Here is a 17078-nt window from a genome sequence, read left to right on the forward strand (position 1 = left end):
ATAACAGAGAAAAACAGCAAAGAAGAAAAAAATTATATTAGAAACCATACTTGAAATTAAATTCCTTTAATTCTTGATGCGTTGTTGCATCGCACTGTTTGTTTCCAAGGTGAACCATAAACGGACAAGATGGAACTAACGGACAAAGTGAATGGTCGTGCGTCATCGCAGCAGCACCAATAAGCGAGCACGCCTTCTGTCGTGCCAAATTATAAAGGGTGGTCTCCTCTGACTTAAACCAGAGCGAGTCGCGTCGGCACATATCCACTCGGCTTGCTCAGTTGTACCTTTTCGTTCCATACCTTCATGAAGAAAAGCAGAATGGATTTAAACTTCACGCTCTCGGGGAGCGACTTGATCGGCTTTGGCTCGTTGGCGCAGAAACTTTTTGCGAATAACTCACTGCCTCCATTTGATAACAGCACCGTCGGTCCCACAAGTAATGAGGAGGAACTGGAAGTTAATACGAATGTGTACGCAAAAGTCATTGTCACTATCATTTACTTGGCTCTGTTCGCCATAGGCTTCCTGGGCAACTCCATCACTATTTATACCCTGATTACCAGAAAGACGCTGCAGAACCTCCAGAGCACCGTACACTATCACCTGGCCAGTCTCGCCGTGTCCGACCTGCTCATTCTGATCCTCTCCATGCCCATTGAGCTCTACAACTTTATCTGGTTCCATTACCCATGGGTGTTCGGGGACGCCGTGTGCAGGGGTTACTACTTCCTCCGGGACAGTTGCTCTTATGCCACCGCGCTTAACATCGCCAGCCTGAGCGTGGAGCGCTACATGGCCATCTGCCACCCGTTCAAAGCCAAGAGCATCATGTCCCGCAGCCGCACCAAGAAACTCATCAGCGCCATGTGGCTCGCTTCCTTCGCTCTCGCGACACCGATGCCCTTCATCATGGGCCAAAGGATGCGTAACGGCGAGATGATATGCACCACTGTGGTCTCGCCGGTCACGGTGAAGACCGTGCTGCAGGTGGGTGTCGTGGAAAGCTTTTATTATCGCAATTATCGGTCCCCACTGTGGTTTCTTTACGCATCGAGACAAAGTAAAAATCTACAGTACAAGTAGTACTTGAGCCACAAGTAGTAGGTGAGACGGCTGCGAGGGATCGTTCTAAACATGTGGGAGTGTGTGCTGTAGCGCTTTAAAGAACAGGGCTTTACGCGCAACTTCGCCTTTACCATTATCGTCTGTGCCCACCTATACATGTTGTTGTTGTTGTTGTTTCTTCGAGAAAAAAAACTAAATGGTGGCCTACTCATGAAAACATTTTAGTTATTAAACCGTGTAGGGTCAACGAAGTCTGTCAAAAACAGTGTTTTCCTACTGCAAGCAAATGATCTGCAAATCAGCAAATAATTCTTTTAGTCAAATTATTTAAACTATCGAGTCCTCATTTTTTTTATATTTATATATATCTGTTGAAAATAAACATTTGGTGAGCAAATTCACTAAAGCCTAAATCATCTTCACATGTGAAGAAAGCACAGCATGTATGCTGCTACAGATGCCATTGTCTGTGTTGGCTCACTTTCTTCTTTGTTTTTAAGCTGGTAGAGTTCGAATGATTAGAGATTCATTCATAAAGACACTTGAAAGGCAGGTTATAGCTATATTTTTTCACACAGAGCACCAGAGATTTGACCATTACAGCTTAGGCAAGCTGTGAAAATGAAAAAGATCAGGTTCCAAAGATATTCTATTTCTTGAAATGCTTCTTGTAGAAACAATATCAGACCTTGACACTGAATATTGGCAAACTGAATATTTTGAGGGGGGAAGCACCCACAGAACTGCTGTAGGTTGCTTTCATGTAGGGAACTAGCCGTCTTAGTAATACATTATGCACTCTTTGATGGTGACAAGAGAAGAATATGTCACTTTACATTCATTCATACAGTCCATGTTATACGATATGATATAAAAGCACAGGAGGACACTAAGGGAGTATTCTTTTTGAAATTCAACTCATCATCACAGCAGACTAAATATCTTAACACCAGGAACTACAGGTACTGCCAAGGAATAAGAAAAGAAATAGCCACTTCCCAAATTGCTAGAGAACTATAAAATAGAGCAAAATGACAGCATAAAACAACATAAAGCACAATCCTATACACAACCCCCTGACCAGACCAGTTATAAATATAATTCAAATAGGGTGTTGCTGTTCGTTTTTCTTTCTTTAAGGAAGTACAGCAGTTGAAATTATAAGTTACAGCATGCGGGACCTCAATGTGAATCGGTGGTCTGCTTCACAAAAAGAATGGGCCTGTAAGCGGGCATTACAGTTTTATACCACAACAAAAACAAGTATTGTTATGACTATCTTCTTCTGGGAAATGTCTTCTCCTCTGCGGATCTTCTCCTCCACTCCGTCCACGTCTGACCTCATCTACCATCTGCTCCTTTTCTGGAAAAAGATAGAGAAAGAAAAACACCTCCCTAACCTAACCTTACTGCATTAATATTATCTAACAATTCTCAGCCTACTGATTCTACGTATTATCTAAGACATTCTGTTCGGACTCCCTTGGCCCGGAAAAATATCAGCTAGACTCTAACTCTACATATGATGTGTAAGCATGTTTGCAGAGTCACTCTGCAGCTCTATATGTCAGTCTCAATAATTCAATTCAATCATACCATTGAATTAATGATTTTGACCCTTATTACATGTGAAATGTCACAATGTCAAATGTGAAATTTGACATGCATAATGTGAAACTTATCAATGATGGCCAGCTGTCTGGCCTCAAAACATGACATTACCACCACTGTGTCGCATTTAACCCATGCATCCCTCAATCCAATGTGTCCCCATTAAATTGGCTCTCAACCACCAAAACTTTGAGAATCATAGCTTTAAACTCTGTGAAATTAATGGTAATGGACAGGGACACAAATTAGGGCTAAATATCATGGTTCTGTTTTCTCGAGCAACTGTCTGAAATGCCAGAGAAGAGAGCCTTAAGTGCCTCAGTCCATGGACTATGTGCGTTGTAGGCGGATCTGTGTCTGACAGTAGTTACCCTAGGAATAATCTACAAGTGCCTTATGGCAGTTGTCCTTTGAGCTCTGGATGTGTAGGTGACTGATAGAAGTCAAGACAATGAGCTTTTACTGAGAGCGCGGCACCCACATCTAATGAAAAGATATTTCTCAAAACTGTCTCCAGGCCTTCCCACAGAGCAACAAGCTTAGAGGTTGTGTAAGTGATTAGGCCAGTCTCCCTTCGCTTGACAGTCCACATACTTCACATTGACTGAAAACTTGTTGAGGTTGTGGAGAAAAGCGATTTTGGTTCCAGTGTAATCATCAGCGATCATCATGGTTAGTGCCCCCTGCTTCTCTGCATCATGCTGAATATATTTTTCCATATCTGTTTTTCTGCTCTTTTGATGTCCTTCAATGTCTCATTTTTTGTTTTTTCTGTTTTCATCACTCCTGCATGACTAACTGAAACTGTGCCAAGGATAGATTATCTAGCATTGCTTTCATTCAGGCTATAAGTGAGCCAGGCTGCATTAAAAAGTCCACATTTTCCACACAGTTCTCTGTAGAAATATAAGTTGGGGTGGTGGGGTCTGGCAGCAGATGGTATCACACAGTCGAATTGCTACAATAACATTTTGAGTGTTTGTGTACATATTCTCTTTTGTCCATCTATGATAGATTCGATGTAAGCGGTTCAGGAGGCACCGTGCTGCACTGCTGCAGTAGAGGGTCACCGCACGCTCGGTCTGTTTGGACAACAGTGCAATACTCTGAAGGGAAAGAAAGGGTGTGTGTGTGTGTGTGTGTGTGTGTGTGTGTGTGTGCGCGCGCGCTTGCATGAGAAAATTGAAGAGAAGGAGAATGATGAAGTGGTTAGAGAGTGAGGAGGAAGCCAGAAGGGTGATTAATAAGAACTCTGCTTGGGTTAGGAGTTCAGTCCTCTTAAAACTGCAGCACAGTGAGTTAAACTGTACTTTAAATGGCAAATATAAATAATGCAGGACTCCTGGATCTGCTTCTTAAAACTGTCAAACAAAATCTCTCAAAAATGTTAAATATTTTCTATACTAATATTTAACTAAGATGTTAGTCCTTGTTGGCATTGTTCTCTCACTAGAGCTAACAACAGCTTACAAATGTGTTGAATATGTCATGGTCCTGGGTCGTGCGACCCAGTGTTTTGTGTTTAGTCTATTTTGATGTTTATTGTTTGTTTAGGTTCATTAAGTTATTCCAGCTCATTTGTAATTATATTACCCTTGTATTAAGCCTCCCTTGCCCTTCATGTGTTTATGTCTGTGTGTCTTGTGTTGTCAAGTTCATGCTGTTGCTTCTGTCATCTTCCACTGTACTCAGTCTCCCTGGTTCGTGCGTTTACCTGTCATGAGTCATGTCTGCATGGTTATGTTTAGTTCATGTCATGTCTAATCTCCATGTTTCCTGTTTTACTTTGAAAGTCTGTATTCAATGTCAGTGTATTTAGTTTCACCTCTCCTGTCCTGTCGTTAGGTTCATGTGTGTCAGCTGTGCTCCCATGTGTGGCCACTTCCCCTGATCATCCCTCATGTGTATTTAGTCTCTGTGTTTCATACAGTCCGTGTCGCGTCGTCTGTGTTCTCACCTCCATGTTTTCCCGGTCAGTCTTTGCAGCGAACATCATAGTCTCTGAGTTTCCTTAGTTTGTCACAGTATTAGTTTTCCCAGTTTAGTTATAGCCTAGCCACGCTATCCTTGCTTTGTTTGTACACCTTGTCTCCAGCCATAATAAAGGCTCGCTTTCTGTTAAGTTCACTCCCGTCTACTCACTTGTGTACGCACCTGGGTCCATTACACACACCATCGCACGGCCTGTCTCTGCATACCGTGACAGTATATGGTGTTGTTCCTACAACATCATAATTAATGTCATTCCAACTGACCAATCAAGTTGCATCAGGACTGGGAAAATGATTTTCCTTCATGGCTTTCCCACATGGCTTACACTGTTAAAGGATCAATTTCAACAAAGCATTAAAAACAAATCATTTAGTAAATGCTGGTATGTTCTAGACACACCAGGTGTCATTTAGCAGCAGTGCATTAGTGAGAAAGTGCAAAGGGTAGCTGCTGTGAAGGTGCATGTATTTTTACTGAACTTCCTCACCAAGTAGTTCTTAGTTCCTAAACCTAAGCAGCGAGTGAGAGTGAAAAAGACAGTAAAACCAAGTGCAAAACACATGAAAAGGAGACTTTATTATTTTTACTTTATTCCACAGCCACCATTGCAACGTTCTTATGCGGCCTTTTCACATCTCTAACATGAGGACTTCCTCTCAGTGCTATTTAAAATGCACTTTTTTTTGTCTTTTTTATAACAGAAATGGCTGAAGATTCTATTCTATTCTGTTCTGGTGACTGTTTAAAATAATTTATTGTCTCATCTCAGTTTTGCCATGTCAAAATAAACACAGCAATTTCTGCCGTGTAGCAAAGTTTAATTCTAAAAGAACTTTGGGTTGGTTATGAAAGCATTTAAAGCAACAGAGGCTCTGTATCATTTCTACAATTTAAAAATTAAGAAAATAAAAATAAAAAAGGGAATGCACTGGGGGAAGCACCAGTCATGATCTAGTGAGGCTGTAGTTTGGGTATGTAAGGTGTTGTGGAGATGGACTAAAGCAAAGGACACTTGAGGCGTTTACTTCAAAATGGGATGTGGGCTTATCTAGCTACTTTTGGTGTTAACATTTTAGTACTACAAAGGCAGTTCAGGTCTAACCTATGCTGAAGGAATTGACCTGTTCCAGAGCGGATAAGACATGAACTGGTATAATATCAGTGCATACTGACCAGTCAATTCTCCAGAAAACAAAGTCACCATTCTTGGAAGAATTTCGGATCTGTGTGCACGGACAGTGGGAGGATCCAAAGTTTTGGCTATACTGAACGTTCTTTGTAATACTGGGTCCTAGTATGAAAGGGCCCCTACCCTGTACCTTGACTGCCAACTAAAAAAAGCAACAGGTGTGCAAGGCTAGAATCCAATAGAGTAATTATATTTTATCAATCAGTCAATTTGACCTTTTATCAATTACTTGAAAAAGCTACCCGAGAAACAAATATTTGCTGGGTAAACTAATAGTACTCCGCTAGATCAAAGTTACATACAGATGACAAGAGAATTATTGCCCCCTGTAGAACTGGCAGATTTCATATGTGAAAAAGCACCGTGGCAACATGTATAATTAAACTTCCTGCACCTGAACAAAGTGGATTTTAAAAAGATAACAGCCACAATATTTGGACATTTACCATTAATATAAGTAAATGGAAGAAAACACAAAAGATTTCCAGAATGTTCTTGATGTTTAGTTGGTTTCCTTCCATCATAGAGGAAAAAGAACTGTAAAATGTGTGTGTATGTGTGTAAAATATGCAAGGTAAATGTAAGATGGGGAGAGAAATCTAAATGTGCAAGGATGTGAATTTGTTTTTGTTTTTTTTATTTCTTAATTGTTGCAGAGCGTGAGGAGCCTGAAAGTAAAGAAGACATTCCAGTGTAGCAGGGATTCATCTATATGCAGTATTGTAGTGCAGTACTGCTGTGTGAACTGCTCCTGGGCTGGTATACCTGTGAGCATGTTTACTGCTATTGCACTGAGTGGTCTCAAGCTGTGAGGGAGTGGGTTACTCAGGGTCTCATTGTTAGTGCAGGACATTGACTTTAACCTGACCAATTCATGGAGGGAGAAGGATGTTTACATTTTTTTTCTGCTTGACTGAAATGTTCCTTTCACTGTGTGTTTTTTCCTGCATTGTTAATCGGGGTGTAGTTTTATTTTTCCTTTCCAATAACTGTGCCTCGCAATATTACTTGCATTAGTAATGTCTGGCCACTGTACACATTTTTATGGGCTTTCAAAGTTCAGTACACATGCTGTTTCTTTAAATAGATCTTGAGTGTGAAATAACACTTTCAAATGCATAAAAAATGCAAAAAAAACAAAAACAAAATGTTTAACACTTCATGATCATTCAAATTGAAGGTTTTAGTCTTTTTAGTTACAAAAAGAACATTTAATTCTATACGTTACAGGGCCCTATTTCAGAAAGCAGATTTAGAAAAACATGAAAAAATGACTATGTCAAGCCTAAAAAACTCCAGGTTTTCTCTTACACAAAGTCACAGTTAGGTATTTGTTTGGTGTTATATTTCACATGAGAGTATTTATAATTAAACAGTCATGAATGGTCGCTGGACAATGCCGATTTATTTTCAGCTAAAAATCAAATAGGCTATCTACATTTCTAAAACTTTGTGACTTGTGGACAAGTTCCCCGCTGCTGAACCATTTACTGTGTGTTGCTGCTTAAATAAAATTAATCTGTATAGAGTTCAAATCCAAATTGCCTTTTACCAACTCCCATTTTGGCTTCAAGAGACAGAAACCCTCTCTTCTTTTAAGATTTGGCTTAAAACTTTCCTTTTGATAAATTTTATAGTTTGGCTTGGATCACGTGACCCTGAACCCTCCGTTAGTTATGCTGCAATAGTCCTAGGCTGCTGGGCCTTCCCAAGATGCACTGAGTGCTTCGTCTTCATTGGCGTATGTGTTTATACACCACTATGCATTTAATCATTAGTTATTATTAATTTCTGGCTTTCTTCCACCGTGTTTCTTTTGCTCTGTCTCGCTCCCCTCACTGCCAACCAGTCACAGCAAATGGCTGTCATTCCTTCCTCTGTTTGTGCAAGAGGTTTCGTCCTATCAAAAGGGAGTTTTTCTTTCTCAAGGTCTGATTGTTGTGGCTTTCGTTCTATGATTGTAGCATCTTTACCTTGCAATAGAAAGCGCCATAAGATTGTGATTTGGTGCTATATAACCAAAATTGAATTGAACTGAAATGAGATGAACGTAGAATAAAACCTGTAAAAAGGTGGTATTTAGAATACAGTTACTTTGTTGAAATAAATGGATTACACTGCGGTACTTTCCTGTTTCATTTTGTCGCGGGTCAGGACTGTTTGGGTTTTGTTTGACAGCTACGTTCCCTTGTTCCAGGCGGCAGCGTTACGGTTGCCATGGTTACAGGGCGACGCTCTCTCTCTCTCTGCGACTGTGTGCTTCCTGGGTGAGAGAGCGCCTTTTCGTTGTTGTTGTTGTTGTTGTGCTAAGCTAACAGGCAGAATGCTACAAGCATAGCTCTAAAGAATGTAGCATCATGGGCAGTGTAGTCCGTGTTGCAGGGAGAATGGACTGTCATACACGTTATGGGTCTGTGAGCGCGAGGAGGGAGAAAAAGGGGAGTGGAAAACTACGAGTTGTCATCGAGCAAAAACGGGAGCTGGAAGCATGTAAATATAATAATAACCACTGCAGCCAAGAAGAGTGCCTGACGAGCCCAGTTGTAAGTAAGCTGTTAAGACTCGACTGTACACCGTGTTCGTGTTTTCCTCCGAAACAATAAGTTCCGTTGGAGCAGTCTTTCAACGCCTCTCTGTCTCTCGCAATAAAAGTTGACCCAGACAACAAAGTAAAGTTATTTTTCGGCTACGAGCCGACAGGGACCCCGCCGTATTAGTCAGAGGTCCCTTTACTACAGTTCGGAGTCGCGGACCTTCAGTAATAGTAATAAATCACACAGCAATAGTACATTCACGTTGTTGTAAAAAGCATGATAATATATTAAGTAATCCAAAGTATTCAGAATACGTTACTGTCATTGAGTAACGTAACGGAATACGTTACAGAATACATTTTGGGGCATGTATTCTGTATTCTGTAATGGAATACATTTTAAAAGTAACCTTCCCAACACTGGCTACAACATAGTCTCAAAAATGATTTTACAAAGTTACATAGCATCTGCTTTGTGACCAAAAGTATGGTTGATCAGCTGAACACCCAAGAGTCAGCTGGTTGATTGAATGGCCTTTGTACTGCAGAATTAAGTCTGAATCTCACTATTGTCCTGTGTGTCTTCATGAAGTAAGAACCCGTGTTTTAAACATCCCTTCTCCGACTATAGTATATCCCGCCTCTCGTGCCTGGTCTTCCTCTTCACAGGAATTGGTCAAGACCTTAATGGACTGCAAGAAAAACAGAGCCTTGGTTATGTTTACATTCTCATAGCAGTGGTAGTTGAAATCTAAATGACATAATAAAACTCTCTACCAGCCTCATTGAAAGCAACAGAGTGTATTCACTCAAGTGCTGTGCTGCTTTGAAGCCCCTGCTGGTATTTGACATTTGATTTTCTAGCTCCATACAGAGGCTACTTTATGACAACTCTCGACAGATCTTTTAGATCTGTTTTACTAGTGTGTGTGCGTTACTAGTGTGTCTTGTTGCTTCTCACTTGTTATAGTTATTTTTGGCTTGGAAGAAGCAAGCTGTGTAGGGTTGACGATTATTTTCCTAGTAGTTGACGATTATTTTCCTAGTAATTCCTTCCTCCCACAATAGGAATTTTCAGGATCAGATGGAGATTCATCACCAATGTCTTGCGTTGTCTGTACTGCATGTGAGAAATATTTAACTGATTTCTATTTGTAAAATGTTCGCATAATCAAACTCACTTCAAATCCTATTTGTGGCTAGTATTAAATCACTACAGAAGATATGCAGTCGTGGTCAGAGGTTTGCACACACTCATCATAGGCATGAATGTTGTGTTATTTTACATTTTTAATGATTGATGAATTGCACAGCATACATATTTAATAACTTGAAAAAAAAAACAAGATTTGGGTGCACAAGTTGGAATCCACACAGGGTCATAGTACACAAACACTCTCACTAATATTTGGTTAAATGTCCATTAGCAATTTGCAACTCAATTAGGCAATTTTGATATGAACATAAACAAGCTTCTGACATAACTCTGGCTGAATATTAGAATCCTTTTCTTGGACATAATTGGTAGAATTAAATTAGTTAATTTCCTGGTAGTATAGGCCACAGTAAGGTTGATATCAGGGCTTTCAGAAGGTCATTCCAGAGGCCTAATGGGTCATTTCTCATTTCTTTTTCTTTGCTAACCTCTTTCTTTGAGTGCTTTCTTGTACTTCCTCATTCCACCATCAATTCTCCTTGTCCACTTTCTTCTGTCTCTTGCAGATTTTGCCTTCTGCATAAGATGAAGTCCACCTGTTTGCACCTTCCTCTACTCTTTTGTTACTCTGTTTCTCCCTTTTCTTAAATTACATGTTCACGACAGCCATTTCCATCCTCCATCATTGTAAAAATCCACCACCCTCTGCCTGTCTTCTTTTATCTCCTTAACAAAAAATAATTTAGAGGGAACAGTTGTGCTCTTCATATTACATCACCTCTCCATCTCTCTGCACGTATCTGCTCCACGCCATGTGCATGATGGAGAATAAAGAACTGCAGCAGAGTCTTGAAGTAAAATCATTGCAATAGAGAAACAGACACACCTATGTCATCGAAAAAGATAAGGCAGAAAAACTTTGTTTCCCATTGCCAACTTCAAAGTTAGCTAGGTCGCATTGATGCAGGAACTTTTATTGATTAAACTTTTTTAGGTGAAAATGTTGATGACTGATTTCTTCATGTGTCTTCTTGCATATGTGAAAAACTGATACTGGTTTTATTTTTGAGGAGTTCATTAATATATAGTTAAGTTTAAAATGTGTAATTTCGAACCACTTACAAATTATAAGCATAAGCTCTCTTAACTTGAAACAAGTCTTGGGATGAATCAACAACTGAGAATTTGCTAAATTATTATAGTGTCACTGACTATGACTTTAACCACAGAGCTGACAGAAAGTACTGAGTCCAAAGACCGCTTCACAGAAAAAATGTTTTGGTGACATTATATTATATACATTATATACATTTGTGTGCCACCAAGTTCTGAAGACCAGGTACTTTGATTTGGTCTACAGTTTAAAAAGTCAGCCTTACCTTCTCATATTGTGTAGTGACTTAAAAGTATATTCTTCTATTGGAGCTCAGGGCTTTTGTTTTTGTTTTGTTTTCTCAGATACCTCCCCATAAGAATTAAAAATTATGACAAGTTATTTGGTACTGAACATTTATTGTGAAAAAAAAAGAGAGAGAGCAAATCTCTCAATTTGCATTGTAAATTTTATAATATTTGAAATAGTGTAAAAGCATATTTGTATTTCTCTGGGTTCTGCTTTAAGGATGTTAGACATAACACCAGACAAAAAACAGATTTGTTTACGTCAGGGATTGGGTCTGCATACAATTATAAAACAGCACATGACATGTGGCATGTAGCCTCTGCAGAGTGTTTTGTTTAAACTATGTCAACATTGATACAAATATTTGGATTATTCCCTGCTGAGAGTGACAGAGAACTATTACAATCTCCTAGTTTTACGAGCACAGTGTTCCCATAATGGCCTCAAACTGGCCATTATGGGAACACTGTGCTCGTAGAACAGATAAACGGCCTCTCAATTGGTTGTAAACAGCATGCCACCACCGCCACTGCCTGTTTTCTATTGTGGTCTACTAGATTCTGATCTATTGTGTTTACTGCTTCTCTTCATGAAATTCACAAAATAGATAAAATAGCTACAAATTTTAACACACTGCATTGACAAAAGTATTCACTTACACATTCAAATCATTGAATTCAAGTGTTACAATCACTTCCATGGCAACAGGTGTATAAATCAGGCACCTATGCATCCTATGCTTTTATACACATTTGTGAAAGAAGGGGTCGCTCTCAGGAGCTCAGTGAGTTCCAGGATGGTTACGTGATTGGATGCCACCTGTGTAACACGTCCATACGTGAATTTCCTCACTATTAAATATTCCACAGTTAGCTTATAATATTATAATATAGTATTATAACAGAGCGGGAGCTATTGGGAATGACAGCAACTAAGCTAGTCAATCGCTATAGACCTCTAAACTTCATGTGGCCTTCAGTTCAGCTCAAGAACAGTGTGTGCAGAGAGTTTTATGGAATGGGTTTCCATCGCTGCTGCATCCAAGCCTTACATCACCAAGCACAATGCTAAGTGTCAGATACAGTGATGACGTGTTTTCAGGAGCAACGAATCATGATTCTCCGTCTGGCAAGCTGATAGACAAGTCTGGGTTTGGTGGCTGCCATGAGAATGGTACATGTCTGACTGCACTGTGCCAAGTGTAAAGTTTGATGGATGGGGTATATAGTGAGTGGTTGTTTTTCAGGGTTTGGGGCTTGGCCCTCAGTTCCAGTAAAAGGTCTCTTGATGCTTCAGCATACCAAGACATTTTGGACAAAAAACCTGTGGAAGGGGTTGGCCGACATCTTATTAAACACTATGGATTAAGAATGGACTCTCACTTAAGTTCATATGCATGTAAAAGCAGACAAGAGCAAATACTTTTGGCAATATAGTACATATTCATACATGAAGGCCAGTTATATTGACAGTCTTAAATAACTAAAACATAGTAACAATACTTGAATACTGGATTTAGAAGGAGTAAAAAGACACAAAGGACACACTTGCATCCTCAATTATAGCTCCAGGTGCATGTTAGGGATTGAGAAATCTTTAAACCTTTGTGTGGTCTTCATAGACAGTGTTATTTCATAACCACGGTTCAAAACAGAAGATGGCTGTACCAACATACAGCATATGATGGTGGTAAAGCATATGTTCCTCCCATCCAGGCAACCATTATAACGTTTGGCAATGACGGTGCCCTTCCAGATCTGTAAAATGACAATTCCATAGGCACTGATACATCCCCATACCACCAGAGATGCAAGCTTTTTATGTGAGTGCTTTTTTAGTATCACTTACTTTTCTAGCCCTTTGTTGTCCTCTTCCAAACTTTTCTGAGACATGTTGCTGCCATCAAATCCTGTCCCAATATTTTTTTCGCAAAATGTCTAAATTTAAACATTTAATATGCACTCTCTTTTATTGTGAATAAAATATGTGTTTATGAGATTTTTACTGATTATTGGGGAGAAGTGAGATTGTGCATTTAATATGAAAAGAAAAAGCTATGATACACAGTTGACTGTGAACTGAAGAGGAGGCAACATAGATATAAACAATATCCCTGTTCTAAGGTTTTTTGCCAATAAAAACCCTTCTACATTCTAAAAGAAGGAAAACCATCCAAAAGTTTGAATACTATTATGTGAGCAAACTGATAATAGTGTTCAAAGATCAATATTTAGGTTTTCTATTAATGAACATTCAATGAACAATGAACATTCAGTTTCATTGTAGCCTTTCCAGTCTGGATATTATCAAGCCCTACTCAGAAAGATCTGTACAACAGAAAAGCATAATTTATATACAAAGTGAAAAATAGTGGACCTGCTATTGAACCTCAATACTTACTTGATTATAAGCAACCATAATTTGAACTCTATCACAGTTATATAAGATATTTGATTAAAGCTGGTTGTATCAGACATCCTAGCCCTATTATTATTTCACAAATTGTCAAGAGAAATATACAAACAGTGCAGCAGAGTCTGACGTTTTGTCAAATGAGTTATATAGGTAATGGATTGTGATTGCACTGGTTTTTAAAGCCTCACTGCTATAGTAGATGATACTGTTATGCTCAAAAACTTGTTGTCTCAACACCAGATCCAGATATCCATGGTTGGCTAATCTTTCCCCTGGAAAATGTCCTATTCTATATCTAAGTTTGATTTTTATATCTAACAAAAACCCTGCCTCTCGCCCTATGACAGCTTGGATCGGGTCCAGCGCCCCCTGTGACCCTGAGAAGGATAAGCAGAAGCGAATGGATGGATGGATGGATGGACAAAAAGATGACAAGTTTTTTTTTTCTTTAGGCTTTTAAAAAAGTCTTCACTTCTACCTCATTTTAAGCTATTGCCAGTTGAATTATACAATGTGCTCATATTTTTGTAATGCTGTTCTAGTGTTGTTGACCGTTCAAAGGGCTTTGGACTACAAGCCATGTAATCAAAAACTATGATATTTTCACCTGCAACTCAAAAAATTCAAAAACCAACACTTCTCTGCCAGAACATTACAAGGAAGCTCTGAGTAACATGGCAGATCTGAAAGCGTGGCTAATGGAACTAAAGACATTTAGAGCTTTGATCTAAACTTGACAGTATCGATGACCACTTCGTTAGGAATTGCAACGCTGTCACAACCATTGCCAGTAACATGACAGAGACGAAACAAAAAGTTGATTGCCATACCACAGTGACTGTGGTAAAACAGTGACTGAAAATTCAGTAACATTTTATAGTATATAGTATAGTCCTGAATTACCAAAGCAATTAAACATCCATCCATCCATCTTCTTCCGCTTATCTGGGGCCAGGTTGCGGGGGCAGCAGCCTAAGCAGAGAAGCCCAGACCTCCCTCTCCCCAGCCACCTCCTCCAGCTTGTCCGGGGGAACACCAAGTTGTTTACAGGCCAGCCGAGAGATATAATCTCTCCAGCATGTCCTGGGTCTGCCCCAGGGCCTCCTCTCGGTGGGACATGACGGAACACCTCACCCAGGAGGCACCCAGGAGGCATCCTTGTCAGATGCCCAAACCACCTCAACTGCCTCCTTTCTATGTCGAGGAGCAGCGGCTCTACTCTGAGTCCCTCCTGGATGGCTGAACCTCTCACCCTATCTCTAAGGGAGAGGCCAGCCACTCTTTGGAGGAAGCTCATATTTTATCCGCAATCTTCTTCTTTAGGTCACTACCAACAGCTCGTGACCATAGGTGAGGGTAGGGACGTAGATCAACCAGTAAATCAAGAGCTTTGCTTTTACACTCAGCTCTCTCTTCACCACGATGGACCAGTACAGCATTCGCATCACTGCGTCTGCAGCACCAATCTGTCTGTCAATCTCCCATTCCCTTCTATCACTTATGAACAAGACACCAAGATACTCCACCTTTTTCCGGCTGAGGACCATGCCCTCAGCAATTAAACAAATCTGAGCCAAAGAAGAAATGTATGTTAGCTGGTAAATACTGAAGGAATTCATATAAAAAATAGTACTGGCTTGTTGAACTTGGATACCATACCATTAACAGAACTTTTGAGAAAAAAAGGCTTACAAACAAAATGTAAAATGTGCTCATCAGCTGCTTCCTAGCCTGATATTACTCGTTCTTCAGCTTGATGGCTCCGTTCATTCTGGTGTCCATCATCTGATTTTGGGCATTACCATCACAACAGGCACCAACCATTTTGCAGCCACAGCTCCTTGGAGCAGCGTCAATAGTATGGTCCCTTTGGACTTAATGTCCTCAGACTCCCCCAGCATGGTAGAGTAGAGTTTTTGCTGGGGGTGGGAGAATATAAAAAATTGCAAGTTTGAATGCCAGGGGATTAAGTAAACTGAAAAGAATTGAAGAAGGTCATAACTCAGATCATCCATGAGAGAGTTGCAGATATAAAATTGGTACAGAACAGATGGCCCAGTCAAGTGATACATACAGTTTCTTAAATTTAAACTTTAAAACTTAATTTTGTAAATTTCATGAAAATTTACAATATATGTGCAAAGCAGAGCATGAGCTGGCCTCCAATGATGACGTTTTCTTTGTCTCTTTTTGGCTTCTCAGTAGGAGATAGGCAAAAGTGAAAGAAACAGCTGTAGTTAACAGACTTTGCATTACTTGTGTTTTCTTCTTGTCACATGTTGTTTCCCTCTTCGTTTATCATTTTGTATTCCTCTCATATTCGTTACTGTACCAATTGCTCCCAGTTTTAGATATGAGAAAGGAAAAGGAGACCGATGTAAAGAAGGGCTTACCAACGGGGGTAAAAAACCCAAAACATTTTGTGAAATGAGAAATTCTCAAAATAACCATCATCTTCAGATCAGTTCTTTTAAGGCGAGTGTACATTATAGATTCAAAAGTGAAGCAGTTGTGTCAAATTAAGATGTTTTTAGCACCTAATCCAGGGGTGTCCAACTCCAGCCCTCGAGGGCTGGTGTTCTGCAGGTTCTAGATATCACCCTAGGTCAACGCACCTGAATGAAATGATTAGTTCATTAACAGGCCTCTGGAGAACTTCAAGACATGTTGAGGAGGTCATTTAGTCTTTAAATCAGCTGTGTTGGATCAAGGACACATCTAAAACCTGCAGGACAGGACACCCCTGAGGACTGGAGTTGGACACCCCTGACCTAATCTAAGTCAGGCTGATCTATTCAATTCAATTCAATTTTATTTATATAGCACCAAATCACAACAACAGTCACCTCAAGGCGCTTTATATTGTACAGTAGATCATACAATAATAGATACAGAGAAAAACCCAGCAATCATATGACCCCCTATGAGCAAGCACTTTGGCGACAGTGGGAAGGAAAAACTCCATTTTAATCCGATCGTTCAGTCTGACGTCACTAGCCGTGTCTGGGCCTAAACTCTGCTGCAGGTCCATATATCAAATGATCACTGTGGCATTACTGAGAGTTAAAACACTGTCTTAAGTCTTTCATCTTTAATAAAATGATCAGCGTTCTGCTCTACCAGGTGTAACAACTGAGTTTAACATCCAGGCATCCATGAAAACGGAATTTATGACATTTAACGGAGTTAGAAGTTAGCAGGGAGTTAGCTTGCTAGCTTCAATCTAAATACAATATAGCATGTCCTGACTGCGGGGTTTTGGAAACGAATTAAAACGTACAGCTTTCTTATCACTTCCAACATAAATGAAGACAGAAAACTAAACAGCAGTGACGTTTGTAGGGTTACTGAAGTTGGGCTAGCTGGTATATAATGATGTGCTACGTGACCGCTAGCAACACAGCTATATTAGCATAATATAAATAAGCTAACTTTTTTTCCACTCGATAAAAGTTAACGTGAGGGTTCTCAGTAGTCAGGAACAAATGTAATCGCATGGCAGGATGCTGTAAAAGGACCAAACTTCAGCCAGGAGAACAACTGAGATAATCCATCCACAATACGAGGTTAGTCATTCATATACTGCCGCATGGGCTGTGCTGTAGTTACATCGTAAGGTTTTAAAAACTGAGCTTAAATAAATGATTAGCGGTAATAAAAGCCGAGGGAGGTCAACAGGGATCACTGACTTTTTTAGGAGCTTTTTGAGATT

General features: G+C 39.8%; 1 protein-coding gene across 1 annotated transcript in view; it reads left to right on the forward strand.

Annotated features, from left to right (window-relative positions):
• Positions 1-232: 232 nt before the first annotated feature.
• Positions 233-17078, forward strand: part of ntsr1 (neurotensin receptor 1 (high affinity)) — an 85716-nt gene continuing 68870 nt past the window's right edge. Inside the window, exon 1 of the mRNA XM_085447989.1 lies at positions 233-990. Coding sequence (XP_085304115.1) covers positions 307-990 — 684 coding nt within the window. The 5' untranslated portion in view covers positions 233-306. The remainder of the gene's footprint in view (positions 991-17078) is intronic.

This window comes from Copadichromis virginalis, linkage group LG23 (genome assembly GCF_057382275.1).
Source record: "Copadichromis virginalis isolate Kocher_CV1m ecotype Utaka linkage group LG23, C_Virginalis_male_GT1.1, whole genome shotgun sequence".
Lineage (NCBI taxonomy): Eukaryota > Metazoa > Chordata > Actinopteri > Cichliformes > Cichlidae > Copadichromis > Copadichromis virginalis.